Source organism: Capra hircus, chromosome 12 (assembly GCF_001704415.2).
Source record: "Capra hircus breed San Clemente chromosome 12, ASM170441v1, whole genome shotgun sequence".
Lineage (NCBI taxonomy): Eukaryota > Metazoa > Chordata > Mammalia > Artiodactyla > Bovidae > Capra > Capra hircus.
This window is the reverse complement of record NC_030819.1, coordinates 74,724,608-74,748,869: the sequence shown is the minus strand read 5'-3', so window position 1 is coordinate 74,748,869 and position 24,262 is coordinate 74,724,608. Positions and strand designations below refer to the sequence as shown.

Below are 24,262 nucleotides of genomic sequence, written 5' to 3'. Positions count from 1 at the left end.
CTTTCTTTATACTCCAACTCTCACATCCAGACATGACTTACTGGAGAAACAATAGCTTTGACTAGATGGATGTTTGTTGGCAAAGTAATGTCTCTGCTTTTTAATATACTGTCTGGGTTGGTCATAGCCTTTCTTCCAAGGAGTATCTTTTAATTTCATGGCTGCAGTCACCATCTGCAGTGATTTTGGAGCCCCCCAAAATAAAGTCTCTCACTGTTTCCCCATCGACTTGCTGTGAAGTGATGGGACCAGATGCCATGATCTTCATTTTCTGAATGCTGAGTTTTAACCCAACTTTTTCACTCTCCTCTTTCATTTTCACCAAGAAGCTCTTTAGTCCTTCCTCACTTTCTGCCATAAGGGTGGGGTCATCTGTGTATCTGAGGTTATTAATATTTCTCCCTGCAATCTTGATTCCAGCTTGTGCTTCAGCCAGTCTGGCATTTCTCAAGATGTATTCTGCATGTAAGTTAAATAAGCTGGGTGACAAAATACAGCCTTGACGTATTCCTTTTCCAATTTGGAACCAGTCTGTTGTTCCATGTCCAGTTCTAACTGTTGCTTCTTGACCTGCATATAGAGTTCTCGGGAGGAAGGTCAGGTGGTCTGGTATTCCCATCTCTTTCAGAATTTTCCACAGTTTATTGTGATCCACAAAGTCAAAGGCTTTGGTGTAGTCAATAAAGAAAAACATGGAACTCTCTTGCTTTTTTGATGATCCAGTGGATGTTGGCAATTTAATCTCTGGTTCCTCTGCCTTTTCTAAATCCAGCTTGAACATCTGAAAGTTCAGAGTTCATGTACTGTGGAAGCCTGGCTTGGAGAATTTTGAGCATTACTTTGCCAGTGTGAGATGAGTGCAATTATGTAGTAGTTTGAACATTCTTTGGCACTGTCTTTCTTTGGGATTGGAATGAAAACTGACCTTTTCCAGTCCTGTGGCCACTGCTGAGTTTTCCAGATTTGCTGACTTTCCAGATATTGAGTGCAGCACTTTAACAGCTCATGTTTTAGGATTTGAAATAGCTCAACTGCAATTCTATCACCTCCACTAGCTTTGTTCATAGTGATGCTTCCTAAGGCCCACTTGACTTCACATTCCAGGATGTCTGGCTCTAGGTGAGTGATCACACCATCGTGATTATCTGGGTTGTGAAGATCTTTTTTGTACAATTGTTCTGTGTATTCTTGCCATCTCTTCTTAATATCTTCTGCTTCTGTTAGGTCCATACCATTTCTGTCCTTTATTGAGCTCATCTTTGCATGAAATGTTCTCGTGGGATCTCTAATTTTCTTGAGATCTCTAGTCTTTCCCATTCTATTGTTTTCCTCTATTTCTTTGTACTGATCACTGAGGAAGGCTTTCTTATCTCTCCTTGCTATTCTTTGGGACTCTGCATTCAAATGCTTATATCTTTCCTTTTCTCCTTTGCCTTTCACTTCTCTTCTTTTCTTAGCTATTTGTAATGCCTCACCAGACAACCATTTTGCCTTTCTTCTTCTTGGGGATGGTCTTGATCACTATAATACACACATACACACACACACACACACACACACACACACACACACACATTTCCCAGGTGGCTCAAGTGGTAAAGAATCTGCCTATGCATGTAGACGCAAGAGACAGCAGTTTGATCCCTGAGTCAGGAAGATCCCCTGGAGGAGGAAATGGCAACCCACTCCAGTATTCTTGCTTAGAAAATCCCATGGGCAGAGGAGCTTGGTGGGCTACAGTCCTTGGGGTCACAAAGAGTTGGGTACTACTTAGTGACTGAGCACACACACACACAATAATGTATATATACTATTACATACTATTATTCTATAGTTTTCATCTTCCCCACTAACATGTACTATTTACTAATTCTTATCTTTATTTCTTTCTAACTGTTCCCCAATTCTCCAGCAGAGCTGTTAAATTCTCTCAACATTACCAGCTCCCTTCTCCCCTCTCACAACATCTGTTCTTTCTGGAACCCTGTTTTCCCACTTTGCGCTGCAGTGGTGTCTTCAGGCACAGCTGCCATTCCAGAACATCCTTCAATGATCATGCTGGGAACTACCTTTGCCTCTTCCTTGGCTAAGACCGCTCCACCCTGTCCTCCTCTCTTAATTTATTCCCTCCTCTTGTTGAGAGTGCATCACGCAGGATGAAGAAGGAAAGTTTTTTGAGACTTGTATGTTAGTCCACCCTATGTTCGATTGTAACTTGGCTGGGTATAAAATTCTAGGTTGGAAATAATCTTCCCTTTAGTTTCCAATGCTGCTGTGGGGAAGCTTAATGCCATCAGAATTTATAGTAAATTTTATATAACCTGTTTCCCACTTTCCTCAGCTTAGAAGTTTTCAGCTCTGTCTCTACCCACAGGGTTCTAAAGTTTCAAGAGAATATGCTTTGGGGTGTATACATGAGTGTGTATGTTTTCCACTAATTAAACTGAATATCTGTTCTTTAGTGAAATTTTCTTAAATTATTTTTTGGGTAATTTCCTGCTCTTTCATTTTCTGTTTCTGTAATTTGTATTAGTCTGATAAGATCTATCATCTCTATTTTCAATTTCTTTATCATTTGCAAGAGTTCTCTAATGTCCAATCCTTTTATTGAATTTATTTTTGCTACCACTTTTAATTTCCAAGAACTCCTTCTTATTCTTTGAAGGTTGAAGGTTACTATCTTAAAATAGCATCAAGTTTTTATTTTATAATATTTTGTCTTATCTGAAATATCAATTTTCACTTTGTGAAATGTTTTTCTGCTTTTTGTATAAGCTTTATTTCTGTGTTCATTTGTTTTGACTTCCATCTTTTATACAAGAGGTTATTCATTAATAGTTAAGGATAAGGTATTAAAAAGTGAATTGAATTTTTTTTTGCATAAAATCTGGGCTTGCCAACAAGTGGGTCTTCTTGTAAAGTTAGCAAGGAGAAATTTCCAAAGGTCAGCATCAGAAAAACTTTTCTCTAGAGTCATAGATGTAGAAAGAAAACAAACTTATGGTTACCAGGGGAAAGGGAATTGGATAAATTAGAGGAGATTGGGACTGATAGATACACACTACTATATATAAAACATATAACTAATAGGGACCCACTGTATAGCACAGAGAACTCTACTCAATACTTGCAATGGCCTATATGGGAAAAGAATGTAAAAAAGAGTGAATATATGTATATGTATAACTGATTCACTTTGCTGCAGACCTGAAACCAACACAGCATCGTAAATCAACTATATTCCAATAAAACTTAAAAAAAATCCTGTCCTCGCTAGGATACAAATAGCTTTCCCATGGATAAACAATCTACTAATTCTAATGTGATTTTCTATGTTAGTACATTTTTACTCATCTCCTTATAAACTTTATCTTAAAAATGATTGCTTCATCCTATAGACTGTATTTTTTTGTGTATATGGACTCAAAGTGATAAGAAAAACAATAAAACTATTTTCCATAAAAAAAAATTAAAGAAAAGAAAAGAAAGGCTTTTCTCTTGTGCATGTCAGTTTTCAGAAAACATTTTCCCAATCTCCTGCTTAAGGAGTATAAATATGAATGGCAGCTTCACGAGATGTAAATAAGGAAAGCAGACCCTCACTTCCTCTATTTGCTGGCTATATGGTCTCACTCCTGTCTTTTTTTGACCGTACTGGGTTGTCGCTGTGGCAAGCCAGCCTCTCTCGTTGCAGTGAGCAGACTCTCTAGTTGTGACACACAGGTTTAGTTGCCCCATGGAATGTGGGCTATTAGTTCCCCATCACAAGCCCTGAATTGGAAGGTGGATTCTTAAACCATTGGACCACCAGGGAAGTCCCTCACTCCTGTCTTATACTATGCAAATCTCCACTGCAGCTCCTATCTTGTCCAAGGGAGAGGAGAGCTGGCTGCCCAGGTGCATAAGATGGAGGAGAAAATCTGTATTTCTAAGTGGCCTCTACATGGGCTTTCAACTAACCTTCCAATTTTCAGTGCTGCCCTGTACTCTGGTCTTCTTTGGAACACAGTGTCTTCAAGTCCTGATGTTTTATGGGGCTTCCACAGAGTAAAGCTTGCATCTCTCCCTCTGGAGGAAGGAGTTGTTCACTCAGTTGTTAACAAGTTGTTAACTCAGTCACCACCCCCTCATGTACTTTTTAATCCTCTAATGTGCTGATGCATCTCCAATTCCCTTTGCCCTTGTGGTTTTGTACCTTTTCCACCCTTTGTTGGCAAGAGACTAAACTAATCACCCGTGTTTGATTTGTCAGGAGTCCCTTTCCCTTTCCTTAAAAACCAGACGCAGGTGTTACTTCATCTCAGAGCCCCTTCCAAGGGTAGAGGGAAGTACTCTCTGCTCTCCTCTGGTCCCTTACTCATGCTTCCATCCCTTTCTGCACACCCTGCACCATAGCTTATTTGGTTACAGCTCTACTTGACTGTAAGTTCCCTGCGTCTGCACCTGTCTCTTATTAATTTCTTTATCCTAGCAAGTCTAGGAGATCAACAATGTTAATTAAACAAATAAATGAAAGAATGAGTGGAACTATTCAAAAGGAGAGGCTAGATGTGGTACTTGTGGCCTGACCTTGTAAGGAAACAAAATACAAAGAGAGACATTTTTAGAACGTTATAAGGAGATAGAAAAAATACCGTACATAGACAAACTAGGAACGACAGCTCCAAATCTGGCTTGCTCTTTACTGTTCTCGGCCTCAAGCTAAAGACGATGCACGTTTCACTGTGTGCTCTTGGTCCCGTCCTAATTTGAATAAGGCTAAACACTAGTTGTCCTACCACTGATTTCCTGCTTTTCTTGCAGCTGACAAGTTTAGGCAGGCCATTTTTTTTTCTATTCCCTTTTTGGGCCTGACAAAACTTTTCCTAAACAGGATTATAAACAAACCCCACTTTTAACACTAAGATCGATGATGAATTATGTAACTCATTGGGTCATGATGTAATATTAGGTGTCTGGGTAACACGGCTTCCTTTAAATTTGGCTTTGTTTCCACAGAAGCATTAAAGAATTCTGTAGACCAGTAATACTGATATTCTAAGTTTCTAATTTTTATTTGTTTAGTGAGTACTTTGTGTCAAGTATACATTGCATTTCATTCTTACAACAACTTTGCAAGGTACAATGGTACTATCTTTATATTATGGCTGGAAGGTGGGGATTAGAAAGGATAAGTAATTTGCTGAAGATCACTTAAAAAGTGGTACATGGATTTGAACCTGGGTTTGACCATTTAAAATTTTAGGCTCTTAAATAATAGGCTATACCACTTATGAAAATTTTCTATATAAATATAAGAGCAAGGTTTTATTTCTACAGTCATTGTGGATGTGTTGATTACACATAACTAAATGTATAAAATGAGCTCAGAACCACAAAAATTCTAGAGCCATTGATCATCAACACATTCATTGCATTTGATATCTCAACTTTTAACTGATATATTATAGAACTGATTTCCTTTCCTTATATTTTAAATAAACATTACTAAGATTACTTCTTTGCTGCTGTTGTGTAGTCACTGAGTCATGTCTGACTCTTTTTCGACCCCCTGGACTGTAGCCCACCAGGCTCCTCTGTCCATGGAATTTCCCAGGCAAGAATACTGGAATGGCTTGTGATTTCCTTCTGCAGAGGATATTCCTGACCCAGGGACTGAACCTGAGTCTCCTGGATTAGCAGATGGATTCTTTACCGTCGAGTCACCTGGGAAGACCAAGATTACTTCTTCTCTTGCTGATTATACTCTCAGACAGTATGCACTGGAGATACAGCTCCATATAAAATAAGGATCTTAAATTAAAGTGGTTATGAGAGAAAGGAGTAGAAATATTTCTGTGATTTGAAAAGCAATTTCCTTAGGTTAAGCCTTTTCTAAAATATAAAAACTAAATAATGTTTCTACTTTTAATATTACTTTACAACTCTAATACCGATGGTTTTCATAATTTATAGAGTTATCTTTTTGTTGGATATGCACAAAACTTTAGTGAAAATTCATGGACTCTCTAAACTCATAAGCTTGTTGATTTGCTTGTCTTGGGAAGGTGGTTGCCGATTTAATTTTAGCTCCATTTAGCAGTTACTGACAACTTTGTGATCCAATGGAAGCACTACTCCTGGAGGAATATAAAAATCAACTGGCAAGTTCCTTCTGAAATTTTATAAGAAAGGAGCCCCTTACGTACGAATCCATGAGTGTCATCCCATTTGAGTATAGACTTCTTTCCAACTCTTTCCTCAAACTGAATTCCCGGTTCAAGAAGACCATTGCCAGTTTGTAACTGGGACAAGTGCGGGCTTCAACATTTCCCAGGGGTGACATGACTCCGTCTTATCTGTTTTCTCAGTAATACCTCTTCCCCTTTTCTTTTGCCTTTCTCTCTTCTTCGCTGCCTTTCCATTGTCTTATTTCTGAAGGACCTTGTGGTTAGGTAGCTGTCATAATTCTCCTTGGGGAGTTAGTTAAAGGCTTGAGCAAGCCAGGGACATACTGGGGCCAAACTACTTGTTTGCAAGAGATGCTTGCTAAATATTCATAGATTTTGTGAGCAGACGGTTAAACTTTTGTAGCTTTAAATCAGTCATGGAGGAGTATTTACTCCCTGAAAACTGACAAAACGATAAATTGCCCTCCCCGCCCCCTATCGCCCAGAGAGCTGGCCTATCAGCCCTCTCCCGGGTACTACTCTCCACAGAGGGCTTTGCATTTTCTAAGTTGAGTGGAAATGCTGTTCAAAGTCTAGATTCAAAATGAATTTCTATGGCTGGGATTTCTCTAACAACAATAAACAAAGGAAAAATCATTAGAGGCATTGCCCAGCTGTTACCACATAGTCAAAGAGTAGCCCATCTTGATGAAAACAAATTCTACTGACCCATGACTAGGAGATACGGTGAGGAATTATTAAAAAAATTTTTTAAAGAAGTATTGCTTTTCTGGGCCAAGGAAGATTCCCAAAGATAACATGTATGTATAACAGTCCTATAAAATGTGTATCATTCTATAACAGTGAGCCACTGAATCAGACTATTTTCAGAATTAGTGACCAAAGTCAAGGGTGGACTATGCTGCTTAAAAAGAACAAAGAATTGCAACCCCCCACAGAAGAGCTGGAGGTAATGTAGCTTGCAGAGTGAAAAACTAAACTTGCTAATAGAGTACCAGTTAAATAATCTTGTGGTTTCCCAAACCGAAAGTGGGCCGTAACATTCTTACCGAAATCTTAAAAAATCATAACTGTTGGACTTGTAGTTAAAGCAAAACCCAGGCCTAGTTACAGCAAATGACATTTACTCATACTCTAAGCATATCTACTTTAAAAGGTCAGAGGTGCTTAACATAAACTAGTTATCTTTCCTACATATTTTTGTCTGTGCCACTATTTTAAAATATTCACTGTATCTATTGTATGCCACACACTCTCTTAACCATAAAGATCAATATGTTCCAGCTCACACTGTTTCAAAGAGTCTATCAAGTTTTAAAGTACATACTTAAGGAAGTATTATTGAAAGGCCCCAGAGATATTCTACTAGTAAAAATGAAGGACTCGTTTCTGATTATTGTGCTTGCTTGTGTTTGCATGCTCACTGTGTGATCCTCTGTCCATGGGATTTTCCAGGCAAGAACACTCGAGTGGGTTGCTATTTCCTTCTCCAGAGGATCTTCCTGACCCAGGGATCGAACCTGTGTCGCCTGGCAGGTGGATTCTTAACCACTGTGCCACTTGGAACAGTTTATTGTAACTAGACAATAATATTTGAAAGTTGTGATCTTTTAGCCTTTCTGCTCCCACAAGAATAGTCACCAGGAGCTTTTTTTTTAGAGAAGATGATTTGTTTTCTGAGGAAAACCGTGGTGTAGTTTTAATAGCCTTCTTGGGAGGATCCGAATGTAACTAAATAAAAATATGGAGACTATGCTTTATAGAGAATACTTTACAACCTAGTCAGAAAAATTCTGCATATGACTAACCTGTGCTTCTGAAAACATGGTCTAAAAGTGGTAAATATGGATCCTTAGTAACGGGCTCTTGAGCTCCAGCTATAGTGACACTTTGAGTTTGTCGTGTCCGTCGTTTACTACAATAGACACACCGTACTATAAAGCAGGTAAAATTAATGAACACACGGCACATTCAGCTCAAAAAACACTTCAGAAAACTATCAATGAATGCATTAAACAAAAACTGAAACTCAAAGCAACAATGACTTTAAAGCTAACACCTCAAGAAGGCTGAAATGTATCAAAGTCATAAAGGATAGCAATCAAGTATGCAGTGCAGAGTTGATCTAAAAGAGAAACAGTTCTTTTGACACCAGGAAAAGGAGTCAGGGAAAGATGGGGTCAATAAGTGGTGAATGGCCTGGCAGGTTGTCTGCCTGACCTTCACTGTTGACCTAAAGCAGCATCTCATGACCAATAAGAACCGCCTAAAACAGGTATGCACAAACCTCCCCTACCAGCAGATCTGCGGCTTCTTCAAACCCCTGGAGTGTAAACCAGGCCTTTTAATTTCTGTGATGGAAAGTAAGTCCATTCGGCCACTAGATGGAGATCAGGTTACTCTGATGTTGACAGCGAAGCTGCTGGCAGTCAGTAAATGAGAAGCATGTTACTGAGAACCTAATTCTTTTTTCTCAGTACTTCTAGGGAAGGTATTTTCCAAGCACGCAGATCAGGAGCAGATCTATGTCCAATAAAGGGTCCATACTAAGCAACAGGCGGTGCCAGTGGTAAAGAACCCGCCTGCCAATGCAGAAGACGTAAGAGACGCAGGTTTGATCCCCAGGTCAGGAAGATCCCCTGGAGGAGGGCAGGGCAACCCGCTCCAGTGTTCTTGCCTGCAGAGTCCCATGGACAGATGATCCTTGCAGGCTACAGTCCAAGGGGTCGCAAAGAGAGATGACCAAGGCAACTTAGCGTGCAGCACAATGAGCAAGAGGCTGGAGGATCTATTAAGAAGGTAGTTGCAAAATTCCTATTTTTGCTTAAGTATATATTTTCAGTATCAACAAAATGTATCACGGAACATCGGAGATGGAAGGAGAACACTGGATAACATCTACTCTCATTTTCCAAATGGAACTATCATTCCATTCTGAATTATGTAACTTTATTACTGAATAAATCTTATTTCTATGATAGCTGAACTTTAAACTGGACACATAATGTTACACATTTCCCAGAAAATGAATGGTCTGTAGGAGGATCAGATACTGCCCTACCTACTATAGCAGAGTATTTTGCTTATTTCTGAGATATTATATGCTATACTTCTGTGCATTTCTAACTTAAGAACTATACGTGAAATTGTTCAGTTGTGTCCGACTCTTTGTAATGCCATGGACTGTAGCCTACCAGGCTCCTCCGTCTGTGTAATTTTCCAGGCAAGAGTACTAGAGTGGGTTGCCATTTCCTTCTCCAAGGGATCTTCCCGACCCAGGGATCAAACCCGGGTATCTCTTGCATTGCAGGCAGATGCTTCATCGTTTGAGCCACCAGGGAAGCCCAGGAACTACATATATTCATTCAATAAATAGTTAGTTACATAAAGACCAATTAAAATTGAGAGAGTTAAAAAGAATTCCATTTGTTATCAAAAAGTTTCAATTTCATGCATATGGGTATGAGGAGAGACAAGCATATGACCTATAACGTACCAGTCGCCATGCTAAAAAGCTGGGAACACAAAGGCGCACAGCAGGAAGTCACTGGGAAGAGAAGAGCTACAGGGTAAAACACAGACCGGGGTTAACTTTTGTAGTGGTGGAGACTAGCTATCAAAACCATGAGCGATACTCCTTCTAAAAGTTCTGTTGTGAAGGAAACTTAATTTAGGCCACAAACCTTGGCCATGGGGAAAACATGACCTCTAATCTCTGTAACACACGGCAAATTGAAATAAAGCCTAAGACATTCAAACACAATAGGGCTTCCCTAGTGGCTCAGCAGGGAAAGAATCTGCCTGCAATGCGGGAGACCTGGGTTCAGTCCCTGGGTTGGGAAGACCCTCTGGAGAAGGGAAAGGCTGCTGATGCTGCTAAGTCGCTTCAGTCGTGTCCAACTCTGTGCGACCCCACAGATGGCAGCCCACCAGGCTCCGCCCTCCCTGGGGTTCTCCAGGCAAGAACACTGGAGCGGGTAGGGAAAGGCTACCCACTCCAATATTCTGGCCTGGAGAATTCCATGGACTGTATAGTCCATGGGGTCACAAAGAGTCAGACCCGACTAAGTGACTTTCACTTTCACTTTTCATCAATTGCTGTAATTAAAAAAAGGACCTTAATTCAGACAAAGAAGAAACTAATCTTTAGCATAACAATAGAAGCAGAACCATAGTTAATTAATTTTCTAATAACTGTTATGGATAGCAACCAACATTCAGTCTGTTACTGTGATAGATCCATTGCACTTAATGACATGTTTATTTTAGAGTAATACATTTGTTTCAGCTTAACTGAATTAATATAGTCATAGCCTTTCAAAAGAATTTGAGGTTGCTGGCCTATATTTATGATTTTCAAAATGCTCCTATAAGCTAAAAAGATGTATTACTCATTCATGCATACACAATATATGCATATTTCTTCTCTAAGGGAAATCATAAAAATAACCACATAAAATAGCAATTAATAATTAGATATCAATGGCAGTTTGTCGAAGTCTCTTATTTTGTTATTGTCTATATCACCAACCGGTTCTTTACAGAGCAACACAGTTGGCAGGAACCTACCTTTCTTTCTGCTGGATACGAATGAAATATAAACAAAGAAGTTTTCCTCTGAAGGTTAAAATAAATAAATTACAGACAAAACAAATCCTTTCATAATATGGTTTAGTATTTATGGGTACACAGCCTTCCACACTGTTCACATTAGTTACAGACAGCAATCAGATTAGGTGATGACTGAGTTACTTCTGGAGCGGTGTCTCCCTCTTTGGTGCTGCTGCTGCTGCTGCTAAGTCGCTTCAGTCGTGTCCGACTCTGTGCGACCCCATAGACGGCAGCTCACCAGGCTCCCCCATCCCTGGGATTCTCCAGGCAAGAACACTGGAGTGGGTTGCCACTTCCTTCTCCAATGCATGACAGTGAAAAGTGAAAGTGAAGTTGCTCAGTCATGTCCGACTCCTAGCGGCCCTATGGACTGCAGCCCACCAGGCTCCCCTGTCCATGGGATTTTCCAGGCAACAGTACTGGAGTGGGGTGCCACTGCCTTCTCCCCCTCTCGGGTGACCTGTTCCCATATTTCCTTCTGGTGCAGATTTGAGTCTACTTATCACGACTGCTAAACTTCCATTCTCTGGAAATAAGGGAGCTGGTAAAAGCACACCTCTATGGATGCATAATTCTGCTTATCTTCTCTAGTCTAAAGGTTTTGGCCTTATCATAATGAGCTGCGTTTAGATGCTCAGGATTTCTGTTTCCTTGGTAGCATGGGGAGATGCTGACGACAATGGCAGAAGTGAGAACGGATACAAAGGTGGAGCTGGAAACTGATTAATGCTTCAGGTTAAGAAATAAAAGCTGATGATCACATTTGCATGTTATGAGGTGAGGAACCTATATATTTAAGCACTGACAGAGAAAAAAGGCACATTTTTACTTTTTCACTATGTCAAAGGATAGATTTGTCTTTGCCTGAGTCCTCACATTATTTTAGCTGTTTTAGCAAACTACATTTGAGTCTCTGGGCCAGAAGCTTCTGTGACTGTGGCATCTGCAAATAATTGATAACTTAATGTGCCCCCGTAAGAGGTAAGGCCAATTCAAGCGGTACCTGCATGTGTCTATCACCTTCTCCAATCATGTTTCTCCATTCCATGAGTGACCGCTGCAGGTGCTCAAGGCCAGTTTCCCAAAGCCGGACACGGCCTCCCATATCAACAGTGACAACGCCACCTCTGCCCCACTTGGCTAGCAGTGCGTCTGTGTCCGAGATAGTAGACAGCCATGTGGTATACGGTGAGAGAGAGTCTGACCTGAAAAAGAATCATGGCGTTCAACCAATTGAAGCCCAGGGAATGATGCCAGCTCAGCTCGACTTACGTTCAACTTGCTGTAAAGAATTCTCATAGTTAAGCAACAAGAACCTGCTGTACACAGCACAAGGAATTACACTCAATGTCTTATAATAACCCATAATGGAAAAGGATCTGAAAGAGAATATATATGTGTATAACATATACATACATATATATACATATGAGTGAATTTGCTGTAAAACTAAGGGACCAACAGATTCATCTGGAAGGAAAAAATATCTAGTTATTTACTGGTTATTTACATATTCTTTTAAAATTTTTTTTATTTTCTTCTCGCTTTGCGTGGGCCTTCTCTATTTGCAGCAAGCGGGGGCTACTCTCTAGTTGAGGTACATGGGCTTCTCACTGCAGTGGCTTCTCTGCTTGTGGAGCACAGGCTCTTGAGTGCGTGAGCTTAGCTGCCCCTCGGCATGTGGGATCTTCCCGGACTGGGGGTAGAACCTGTGTCCCTTGCACTGGCAGGCGGATTCTCACCCAGCGGGCTATCAGGAAGGCCCAGTTTAGGGCTCTTGCATCTGTAGGTCCTGGAGGACATTTGCATTCACTGTCAGGAAGAAAGGAACTCTAAACCAACTCACACCTCAGACTGCTGCAGAGCTGACTCACTGCCCAGGGGTCTAAGGTCTATGCTGAAACTCAAGTCTTGTTTATGTGTTTTAACTGCATTTATTTGACATTTTGCCTTTTCTAAGTTAGACGGTTATATGGATTTATAATAAAGAATTTATATGTGTTTTATATGTTTCATGCATATACATATCTCTAATATATACAGTGAATTCAAGGAATGCAGCTTTGCCTGTAAGAGTCAACTGCACGCTTCCTTTATCTGAGTATGGCTCTCACTATACAAAAGAAACACAGATTAGAAATTCTAATTACCACTGTTGGCTTTCTAACTGGTATTTTCCCTATAAAATAAATGGTCTAAAGAGATGGTCTGATCAGATAATTAAAACAATAAAGTATCAAGGTAGATTTGCAGAAACCACAAAACTACTATATAGTAGGTAAATTTTTATACTGAAGAAATCAAGATTACTTTAATCTTTTTATCAGTCAGCTTCAGTGGATACTAAACACAGAGTGACAACGCCAGCTACTCTGAGATATGGAAATCCTCAGTTCAGTTCAGTTCAGTCGCTCAGTCGTGTCCAACTCTTTGCGACCCCATGAATCCCAGCACGCCAGGCCTTCCTGTCCATCACCAACTCCCAGAGTTCACTCAAACTCATGTCCATCGAGTCGGTGATGCCATCCAGCCATCTCATCCTCTGTCGGCCCCTTCTCCTGCCCCCAATCTCTCCCAGCATCAGAGGCTTTTCCAATGAGTCAACTCTTCGCATGAGGTGGCCAAAGTATTGGAGTTTCAGCTTTAGCATCATTCCTTCCAAAGAACACTCAGGGCTGATCTCCTTTAGAATGGACTGGTTGACTCTCAAGAGTCTTCTCCAACACCACAGTTCAAAAGCATCAATTCTTTGGCGCTCAGCTTTCTTCACAGTCCAACTCTCACATCCATACATGACTGGAAAAACCATAGCCTTGACTAGATGGACCTTTGTTGGCAAAGTAATGTCTCTGCTTTTGAATATGCTGTCTAGGTTGGTCATAACTTTTCTTCCAAGGAGTAAGCACCTTTGAATTTCATGGCTGGAGTCACCATCTGCAGTGATTTTGGAGCCCAAAAAAATAAAGTCTGAAACTGTTTCCACTGTTTCCCCATCTATTTCCCATGAAGTGATGGGACCAGGTGCCATGATCTTCGTTTTCTGAATGTTGAGGTTTAAGCCAACTTTTTCACTCTCCTCTTTCACTTTCATCAAGAGGCTTTTTAGTTCCTCTTCACTGTCTGACATAACGGTGGTGTCATCTGCATATCTGAGGTTATTGGTACTTTTCCCAGCAATCTTGATTCCAGCCTGTGCTTCTTCCAGCCCAGTGTTTCTCATGATGTACTCTGCATATAAGTTAAATAAGCAGGGTGACAATATACAGCCTTGACGGACTCCTTTTCCTATTTGGAACCAGTCTGTTGTTCCATGTCCAGTTCTAACTGTTGCTTCCTGACCTGCATATAGGTTTCTCAAGAAGTAGGTCAGGTGGTCTGGTATTCCCATCTCTTTCAGAATTTTCCACAGTCTACTGTGATCCACATAGTCAAAGGCTTTGGCATAGTCAATAAAGCAGATGTTTTTCTGGAACTCTCTTGCTTTTTTGATGATCCAGTGGATGCTGGAAATTTGATCTCTGGTTCTTTTGCCTTTTCTAAAACCAGCTCGAACATCTGGAAGTTCATAGTTCACGTATTGCTGAAACCTGGCTTGGAGAATTTTGACCATTCCTTTACTAGCGTGTGAGATGAGTGCCAATTGTGCGGTAGTTTGAGCATTCTTTGGCATTGCCTTTCTTTGGGATTGGAATGAAAACTGACCTTTTCCAGTCCTGTGGCCACTGCTGAGTTTTCCAAATTTGTTGGCATATTGAGTGCAGCACTTTCACAGCATCATCTTTCAGGATTTGAAATAGCTCAGAGAGTGTTTATATAAAGAGAATAACAAAGGTAGGATGGAACCAAGTGTTTCAGAGTTGTAGGGTGGGCCAAAAAGTTTGTTCAGGTTTTTCCATTACATCTTTTTTTTCTTTCAGCATTAAATGCAATTGTACTTTCATTTTTCTAAATTGATAACTGAAATATGTGCATTTGTTGCTTTAATTTGCATTTCCATGAATAATACCAAGCTTGAGAATCCTGACCTATATTTATTCTTAGTTGTTTTGGTTTCTGTTTCTTTTTTTTTTAATATAAATTTACTTATTTTAATTGGAGGCTAATTACTTTACAATATTGTATTGGTTTTGCCATACATTCACATGAATCTGCCATGGGTGTACATGTGTTCCCCATCCTGAACCCCCCTCCCACCTCCCTCCCCATCCCACCCCTCTGGGTCATCCCAGTGCACCAGCCCCGAGCACCCTGTCTCATGCATCGAACCTAGAATGGTGATCCGTTTCACATATGATAATATACATGTTTCAAAGCCATTCTCCCAAATCATCCCACCCTCTCCCTCTCCCACAGAGCCCAAAAGACTGTTCTATACATCTGTGTCTCTTTTGTTGTCTTGCATACAGGGTTATCGTTACCATCTTTCTAAATTCCATATACATGCTTTAGTATACTGTATCGGTGTTTTTCTTTCTGGCTTACTTCACTATGTATAATAGGCTCCAGTTTCATCCACCTCATTAGAACTGATTCAAATGTATTCTTTTTAATGGCTCAGTAATACTCCATTGTATATATGTACCACAGCTTTCTTATCCATTCATCTGCTGATGGGCATCTAGGTTGCTTCCATGTCCTGGCTATTTATTATAAACAGTGCTGCGATGAACACTGGGGTACATGTGTCTCTTTCAATTCTGGTTTCCTTGGTGTGCATGCCCAGCAGTGGGATTGCTGGGTCATATGGCAGTTCTCTTTCCAGTTTTTTAAGGAATCTCCACACTGTTCTCCATCGTGGTTGTACTAGTTTGCATTCCCACCAACAGTGTAAGAGGGTTGTTCCCTTTTCCACACCCTCTCCAGCATTTATTGCTTGTAGACTTTCAGATAGCAGCCATTCTGACTGGCATAAAATGGTACCTCATTGTGGTTTTGATTTGCATTTCTCTGATAATGAGTGATGTTGAGCCTCTTTTCATGTGTTTGTTAGCCATCTGTATGTCTTTTTTGGAGAGATGTCTGTTCAGTTCTTTGGCCCATTTTTTGATTGGGTCATTTATTTTTCTGGAATTAAGCCGCAGGAGTTGCTTGTATATTTTTGACATTAATTCTTTGTCAGTTGCTTCATTTTCTCCCATTCTGAAGGCTGTCTTTTCACCTTGCTTATAGTTTCCATTACATCTTATAAACAACTCAAATGAACTTTTTGGCCAACCCAATACTTCACAGTACTAGAAGGACTCAAGGCAACTTTTGATATAATATAGGATTCATCTCATGGTGCTCTCTCAAAAAACATTTGCCTTAGGAAAAAAACTAGGTACAGATGGTGAAGTAAAAGGCCATTCAAGAATAATGATATTTAATCACTTATGATGTGAGTAAATCTGCCACAAGTGCTCAAGAGGTATGATTCTATTGAGCATGGCACCTACTGGTTCCACACTTAACTCTCTGGCATCAAACTTTAAATTTACCAGAGCAATCTCTTCAATATGCCAAAAAAAATTGCTGAAGGAATCACATATTTACTACAGCTTGTGCATTACATCTAGAATCTCTTCTGTACATAAAAAAAAAAAAGCACATTCCTCTTACCTATGATATCAGAGTCTTTAAGGAACACAGAGAGTTACAGAAGAGTGAAGTCCAGATTTACGTACACCCGCATATTAGTGATAAGTAGTATGGTGTTACAAATGCAACAAAAGTCTCAGGACTAACACTTAAATTGTACTGAGAGCAAAAGTGATATATTCCTTTTGGCCGTACAGTTACATATAGTTTTACTGTTCTCTATTATTTGAAGTTAGCCATCAAATGGAAAATTCCTGCTATCTAACAGAATACTAAATTTAAGCAACCAGCAACAAAACTGAAACCCAGATGGGCTGTTCCCTTGGATTATATATACACCAAAAATGGCAGTAGTTAATCTTGAGAGAAACTCAGGATGTACTGACAATGAACAGACTCTACAAAAACACATGGCACTTGAAATAAGGCGAGTTCAAATTGAGATGTTCTGTAAATGTAAAATATATACTGGGTTTCAAAGACTAAGGAGAAGAAAGGAATGCAAAATATTATTAAAATTTTTATATTAAATACGTGTCAAAATAGTAATAGTTTATAATGGTAATAAAATACTATTAACGGTATTTCACTGGTTTCTTTGTGCACTCTTTTCCTTTGGCCACTAAGAACATAAAATTACATACATGGCTCACATTCTATTTCTATTGGACAGTGCAGCACTAAGTGAATGAAGCATGGTGACCAGCTGGCACTGGCTGTATGTATATATATAGCTGTACTTCCAGGTCTTATTTCTATGTAGGTATAACATATGGTTCATACAGAAAGTTAACAGAGAAAAACACTAAAATATAAAGTTAGGGCTAGGGAAGAAATGAAGAGGAATACTGAAAAATAATTATTGTACTTTAAATGTGTAAAAAAAAAAAAGTTGTTCTTTGATTTTGTTACTTGAGCGGATAATATATTTTAATGAACATACAATGGAATAAGAAATTTCCCCAAATGACTAAAAACCATTTTTCATTAAATTGACACATTGAGATGCTCCAGAAAGACATTCTTGTACACATTAGGACAAGTAAATAAATCTATTTCTTTGAAAAATGATTTCATTATTCACATTTCTTGAATCTGGCTAAATAAAGGGTCCTAAGAGATGAAATGGTGTTTTTGACTTATTTTGTATTGTGGTACTGAGCGATGTTCTTTGGAAGCACGGAAGGCTTCTGGGGACAGACAAGCGTCGCTGCCCTTGCTCCGAGAGTGGAAGGCTCCCCAGGCTCCTCTGCCCGGGACCCCGGGTGAGGCTTTAACCCCTGTGTCCTGAGGCCTTGGCTCTTTGTAAGGAAGGACATGTGAGGGGCATGTGACATCAATCTATACAGAAGCAGGTGCACACCGAGCTTGAGGAAAAGGGAGGGCAGGCGTGGGTGCATCCAGAAAGGGATGGGCTGGTTGGGGGATGGAGGTGGGGACAGAGGTGTTTTCAAGGAAGAGATGGCATAGCATTGGTCCTCTTTTTATATATGCCCTGAGTCTAACTAGTTTGAACGCTTTGCTTCCACTGCTGAACAGCAATGAACCACTGGCAATAAATCTATTCCAAATCTCTAGACTCCTTTGACTATTGTATGGCCTTCATGACTGTAGACACACAGTTATATCTTTAAAAGCAATATTAAATAAATGAGATTTAAATTCCTTTGACATCTTGAATACATTTACCTCAGAAAACTAGTGTATGAAGTTAATAAATATGAAAATTTTTCAGTGATAAAAATGCTGTTTCAAAGAGTTGTATCACAAGGATAGATTTTAAAAAAAACGAACATTTGAAGGCTGTTAAGACTTAAACTAGGTAACATTTGAACATTTTTCCAATGTTCAAATAAAAATGGCAGAGCAGCAAGATAAAAACAAACTGTAATATATATATATATGAAAGAAAGAAAAAGAGCTTGGTATTTAAGGAAGCAAAAAGCACACATTTATTCAGGGTACTTGGTAAGAATTCACTTTTTTTTTTTTAATCTGACATACAAGTTAAGAATGAAAGTGAAAATGGATTACCCGGGAATTGGGATGTATCGAAGTCTCTTGGACTGGAGATCAGTAACTTCTATATACCCAGCTGTCTGTGGAGGGGTAACATCTGCAAAGAAGTCAAGACACAAGACAAGTGTTAAATTACTGCCTGATACAAAAACAGGACCCAAATAAAGCACAGATGCTGCTTAAAGTGGAATGAAATGATCACTCGCCTAGAACAGAACCCTGGGACCCACTTCACGGGCTGACCAATGCCAGTCCTGAGGTTAGACGCTCAGTTATGCTTTCGTCAGGAAAACACAGAGACTGTCAGATAGATGCATGTTACGCTGTGATTCTTCAGTGTCAGAGAATTATCTGAGTTCCTTTCCCTTTCTTTGATATTAATAGCTTCTCAAGATGGGTCAGTGTTTTAGCACTTAAGAGTTTATCCGAAAATATTTCATCGCTGGAATTCTTTTTCCTTCCTAGGACGTTACAACAGTGATGGTATAGCACAGTGGACTCAGCACCTACTTGAAACTGGAGTGGCCTGGTAGACAATCGTGGCTTGAAATTTCCTAACTATGATTTACTATGGCCAGGTTAGTTCTCTCTCTGAGACGTGCTTTCATCATTTGCAAAATGAGGGTAAGAAGAGCATCTGAGAATCATAAACATTATTTGCACACAATTAGTAGTTGCTCCACAGTGGCTGTTATTATTAGGAGCCCTCAAGACAGGAAGAAGTGAGGTGAGGATCGGGGCAGTGGGGCAAGGACTCTGGGTCATGTAGAATGTGAAAGGGCAGGGAAAGAGAAGATAACGTGATATGGGGGCCAGAGTGCCCAACTCCAATTGTAGTTGTTTCCCAGAAAATTCTGGGAGTTTACTGACTTTCCCCCCAAATCCCTGAGTACCACCGTCACCCTCATCATCACCAGTTACCAGCACTGTGTCAGGAATCCTGCTGTTTCGTTTTTCATTAATTGTGTGCTGTGCTGCTGTGCTCAGGTGCCCAGTCGTGTCTGACTCTTTGCGACCCCGTAACCCGCCGGGCGCCTCTTCCATGGGACTCTCCAGGCAAGAATACTGGAGCGGGCTGCCATTTCCTACTCCAGGGGATCTTCCTGACCCAGGGATCAAATCCACATCTTTTGCATCTCCTGCTTTGGCAGGTGCATTCTTTACCGCTGCACCACCTGGGAAGTCCTATTAATCGCCTTTTTTTTCTTTTGGCTGCACCACCCAGCACGTGGGATCCCAGTTTCTGACATTGGAAGCTCAGAATGCTAACCAGTGGACTACCAGGGAAGTCCCTGTTTGGGACTTATAGAACACTGACTACACAAAGGCCTTGGAATCTGTTTGAGAGATGAGAAAGCAGAGACTTACAAAGGTGGTATAATAATGGACTTGGAGAGTGATAGAGAAAACTTTCAAAATCAGGCCTTCCTTCTGGCTTTAAAATCTCTGCTCTGCCCACTACTCCACACAGCTTCTACCTGAGCTGATCACAGGGCAACAATTTAAAAATAGCCTTATTTTTACAAAATCTTGGCCTCCAATGTCTCTTAAAAAACAAACCACAAACCTACAAAGAAACCATACTCTTAAAGATTTCTGTCTGCTGTCTATCTCCTATTACAATTTCTTTTTTTTTTTTCATATTGTAACAAAGTTTTCTCTCTCTACTATGCAAAGTCAGCTATAAGTCCAGCCAACTTTAAGGGTACTTCAAAGATACTTGTTTATGTGTCTACCCTTCTTTAAAAAAATTTTTAATTTATTTTTAATTGAAGAATAATTGCTTTATAACATTATGTTGGTTTCTGCCATCCATCAGTATGAATCAGCCATAGATATACCTATGTCCTCTCCCTATTGAACCCCCCTCCCACCTCCCACCCCACCCCCAGGTTGTCACGGAGCTCTGCATTTGGGCTCCCTGTGTCACGCAGCAAATGCCCACTGGTCACCTATTTTCCATATGGTAATGTACACTTCCAGAGAAGGCAATGGCACCCCACTCCAGTACTCTTGCCTGGAGAATCCCACGGACAGGGAGCCTGGTAGACTGCAGTCCATGGGGTTGTGAAGAGTCAGGCACGACTGAATGACTTCACTTTCACTTTTCAGTTTCATGCACTGGAGAAGGAAATGGCAGCCCACTCCAGTGTTCTTGCCTGGAGAATCTGAGGGATGGCGGAGCCTGGTGGGCTGAAGTCTATGGGGTTGCACAGAGTCGGACACGACTGAAGTGACTTAGCAGCAATGTACACTTCAGGGCTACTCTCCCAATTCATCCCACCCTCTCCTTCCCCCACTGTGTCCACAAGTCTTTATGTATCTTGTCGGCATCTCCATTGCCGCCCTGCAAATAGGTTCATCAGTACCGTCTTTCTAGATTTCATATATATGCGCTGCTACTGCTGCTGCTAAGTCGCTTCAGTCGTGTCCAACTCTGTGCAACCCCATAGAGGGCAGCCCACCAGGATCCCACGTCCCTGGGATTCTCCAGGCAAGAACACTGGAGTGGGTTGCCATTTCCTTCTCCAATGCATGACAGTGAAGTCGCTCAGTTGTGTCCGACCCTCAGCGACCCCATGGACTTCGGCCTTCCAGGCTCCTCTGTCCATGGGATTTTCCAGGCAAGAGTACTGGCGTGGGGTGCCACTGCCTTCTCTGATATATGTGCTAATATACAGTATTTTTCTCTTTCAGACTTACTTCACTCTGTATGATAAACTTTGGGTTTCACCCACTTCATTAGAATGGACTCAAATGCACCCCTTTTTACAGCTGAGTCATACATTTTCTGCTGTATATATGTACTGCACCTTCTTTACCCATTCATCTGTCAGTGGACATCTAGGTGGCTTCCACGTCCCAGCTATTGTAAGCAGTGCTACGATGAGCACTGAGGTGTATCTGTCTTTTTCAATTATGGTTTCCTCAGGGTATACAAACAAGAGTGGGACTGTTGGTCACATGGTGCTTTTATTCCTAATTTTTTAAGGAATTTCCACACTGTTTTTCATGGTGGCTGAATCAATTTACATTCCCACCAAAAGTGCAAGAGGGTTCTCTTTCCCATACCCTCTCCAGGATTTATTGTCTATAGAGTTTTTTGATGGTGGCCATTCTGACCAGTGTGAGGTGATACCTCATTGTAGTTCTGATGTGCAGTTCTCTAATAATGAGTGATGTTGAGCGTCTTTTCCTGCGTTTACTAGCCATCTTTATGTCTTCTTTGGAGAACTGTCTGTTTAGGTCTTATGCTCACTTTTTGATAGGGTTGTTTTTCTTGTATTGAGCTGCATGAGCTGTTTGTATATTTTGGAGATTAATCCTTTGTCAGTTGTTCCATTTGCTATTATTTTCTCCTATTCTGAGGGTTGTCTTTTCACCTTGTTTATAGTTTCCTACATTGTGCAAAGGCTTTTAAGTTTAATTAGGTCCCATTTGTTTATTTTTATTTCCATTACTCTAGCAGGTGGGTCATAGAGGATCTTGCTGTGATTTATGTCAAAGAGTGTTCTGTCTATGCTTCCCTCTAGGAGTCTTACATTTAGGTCTTTAATCCATTTTGAGTTTATCTTTGTGTGTGGTGTTAGGAAATGTTCTAATTTCATTCTTTTACAGGTAGTTGTCCAGTTTTCCCAGCATCACTTATTGAAGATACTATCTTTTTTCCATTATCTCATTAACATTTCTGATTAGAATGAGAAACCTAGAATGTTCACAATGAATTTATCCAATGTAGTTTCCAAAAAAAATAAGAAACTTGGCATTTGGATTTCCTGTTCGCAACTGAAGGTTTTCAAGATGGCCACCTGACAACCTCAACTTCTGTTATTCATTCAACAAACATGGCTGAGCATCTCCACATGAAGCACTGAGGAAGAGGAAAAAGACGTGCCTGGCTCTTGACTTGTCTGAGGAGCCCACAGCATCAAGAAGAAAGTGCCCTTTTGTCTTTTCTTTGAAAAATAGAGGAGTGGGATGGGGTGGGAGGGAGGTTCAAGAGGAAGGGGACACACGTATACCTATGGCTGATTCACGTTGATGTATGGCAGAAACCAACACAATATTGTAACGTGATCCTCCAATTAAAAATAAATAAAAGCAAAAAAAAAAAAATATCGTGAGCCTTTAGGAACTTGGGAAGGATTCCAGGATGGGAAGCATAGCCCTGTGGTCCTGTGTGAGCTGTGGATCTAGGCAAGAAGTGGTTCTAGGGGGCATAAAGGAGCAGGAGGAAAGGAAGGTAGTGTCCAGGGACAGCAGGGGGTAAAGAAAGCCAGTTACTGTGGTAACCGGACCACCCGGCTGAACTGGCCATACCCAGATAGCCATTCGTATAAACCCAATATGCTTATCATAAGTCATGCACTGCCGGGCGCTGGAAACGCTGCCTGGGATATAAGGTCAGTCTTGGCCGAAGTTTTGCACCATGTATCATTTTTGACAGTTCCTGCCCCTAGGACCTAACTGAAGTGGGTTGAATTATTTATAGACCCTGGGTTCTTTGCCAGAAATGACCAGGTATTGAAGTGGTTAGGATGACTAGCTCTGCCTAGCTAATCAGTTACGTCTGGCCGGCCACTTGCACGCGCTCTTTTTCACAAGCAGTAGTATTGAGCTGTGCTACCACCACCACTGCTTTGAGGCTTCCCCTGAAAGCAAGGTGAGCCAACTTATTTTAAATATCATTTTTCCTACAGCTTTTTTTTTTTTCTTCCCCCACTGTGCAAGTTAATTCCATGGCATAAAGAGGATGAGAAAATCCAATAGTGGCTCGGTCTGTTTCAAGGAGGAGAAAGCAAGAATTTTATTCTTCATGCTAAGAAGTATTTTCATGCATCAGAAAAGGCAATTTGTGGCTAAAAAGGACTTTAAGGGTGGTGGTAGGTTGCTTCTCAGGTAGCACTAGTGGTAAAGAACCTGCCTGCCAATGTAAGAATCATAAGAGATGCTGGTTCGCTGGGTCAGAAAGATCCCGATCCCCTGGAGGAGGGCATGGCAACCCACTCCAGTATTCTTGCCTAGACAATCCCATGGACAGAGAAGCCTGGCAGGCTACGTCCATAGGGTCCCAAAGAGTTAGACACGACTGATGTGACTTAGCACAGTGATGGTGGTAATGGTAAGGCTTGAAAAATAATCAGAAGTGAAGTTTTTGGATTTGAAAATAAATCTGTTTAGAATATATGTTTGAATTAAGGAAGTAAAAACCATGGCCAGATTTCCCTCCAAACTTAGCCAAATCCTTGTCTATCCATTTTAAATGTTTGAACACTGTAGAGAGGATGGAGGTTAAGTAAATTTCCATTACATTTATAATCCAGGTAGATTTAGAAGAGAGGTATAAATTACATTTAGGGATTAGTTCCCTAAAGATTAAAGGAAAGTCATTGCCACAGTGTTCAGAGCACAGCTCCCATAAACAGTGGGGACAGCTTAGATGCACAGCATCAAGGTTCAGAGTGGGGAGAAAAACTGTCAGGCAGAATAACCAAGAGCATTTTCAGAAGGAAGATGAAATTATATAAAAAATTCACTCCTTTGAGCAATGTAATTTGATGTATATGTACTCCCTATTGGACTAGGTTTCAAGAACTTCTGTGTTCACAGATTCAAAGATTGATGTGTACCCTGCAATCGGGGTGATACCAAATCTTTGAATTTATTCAAAGTTCAAACAACAGCGCATTGCTTTCAATTAAGAGTCATTACTTTGTGTTTAAAGAGCTGAAGCCTATGATTTAAAGGTGGGGGGGAAGCTAACATTTAACTAGAGGAAAAACGATTGGAAGAAAGCACTAAATGCACCCCCCCCCACCCCCGGCCCTGCCAATCTGCATCAACCATGAGTTACACCCTCTTTATCAAAGCCACCAGGAGAGTAG

General features: G+C 40.6%; 1 protein-coding gene across 1 annotated transcript in view; it reads right to left on the bottom strand.

Moving 5' to 3' along the window:
- The window catches only part of VWA8 (von Willebrand factor A domain containing 8), a 376,045-nt gene that overhangs the window by 105,669 nt on the left and 246,114 nt on the right, over window positions 1-24,262 (bottom strand). Inside the window, exons 36-37 of the mRNA XM_018056795.1 lie at window positions 18,393-18,474; window positions 11,785-11,986 (exon numbers count right to left, since the gene is read on the bottom strand). Coding sequence (XP_017912284.1) covers window positions 11,785-11,986; window positions 18,393-18,474 — 284 coding nt within the window. The remainder of the gene's footprint in view (window positions 1-11,784; window positions 11,987-18,392; window positions 18,475-24,262) is intronic.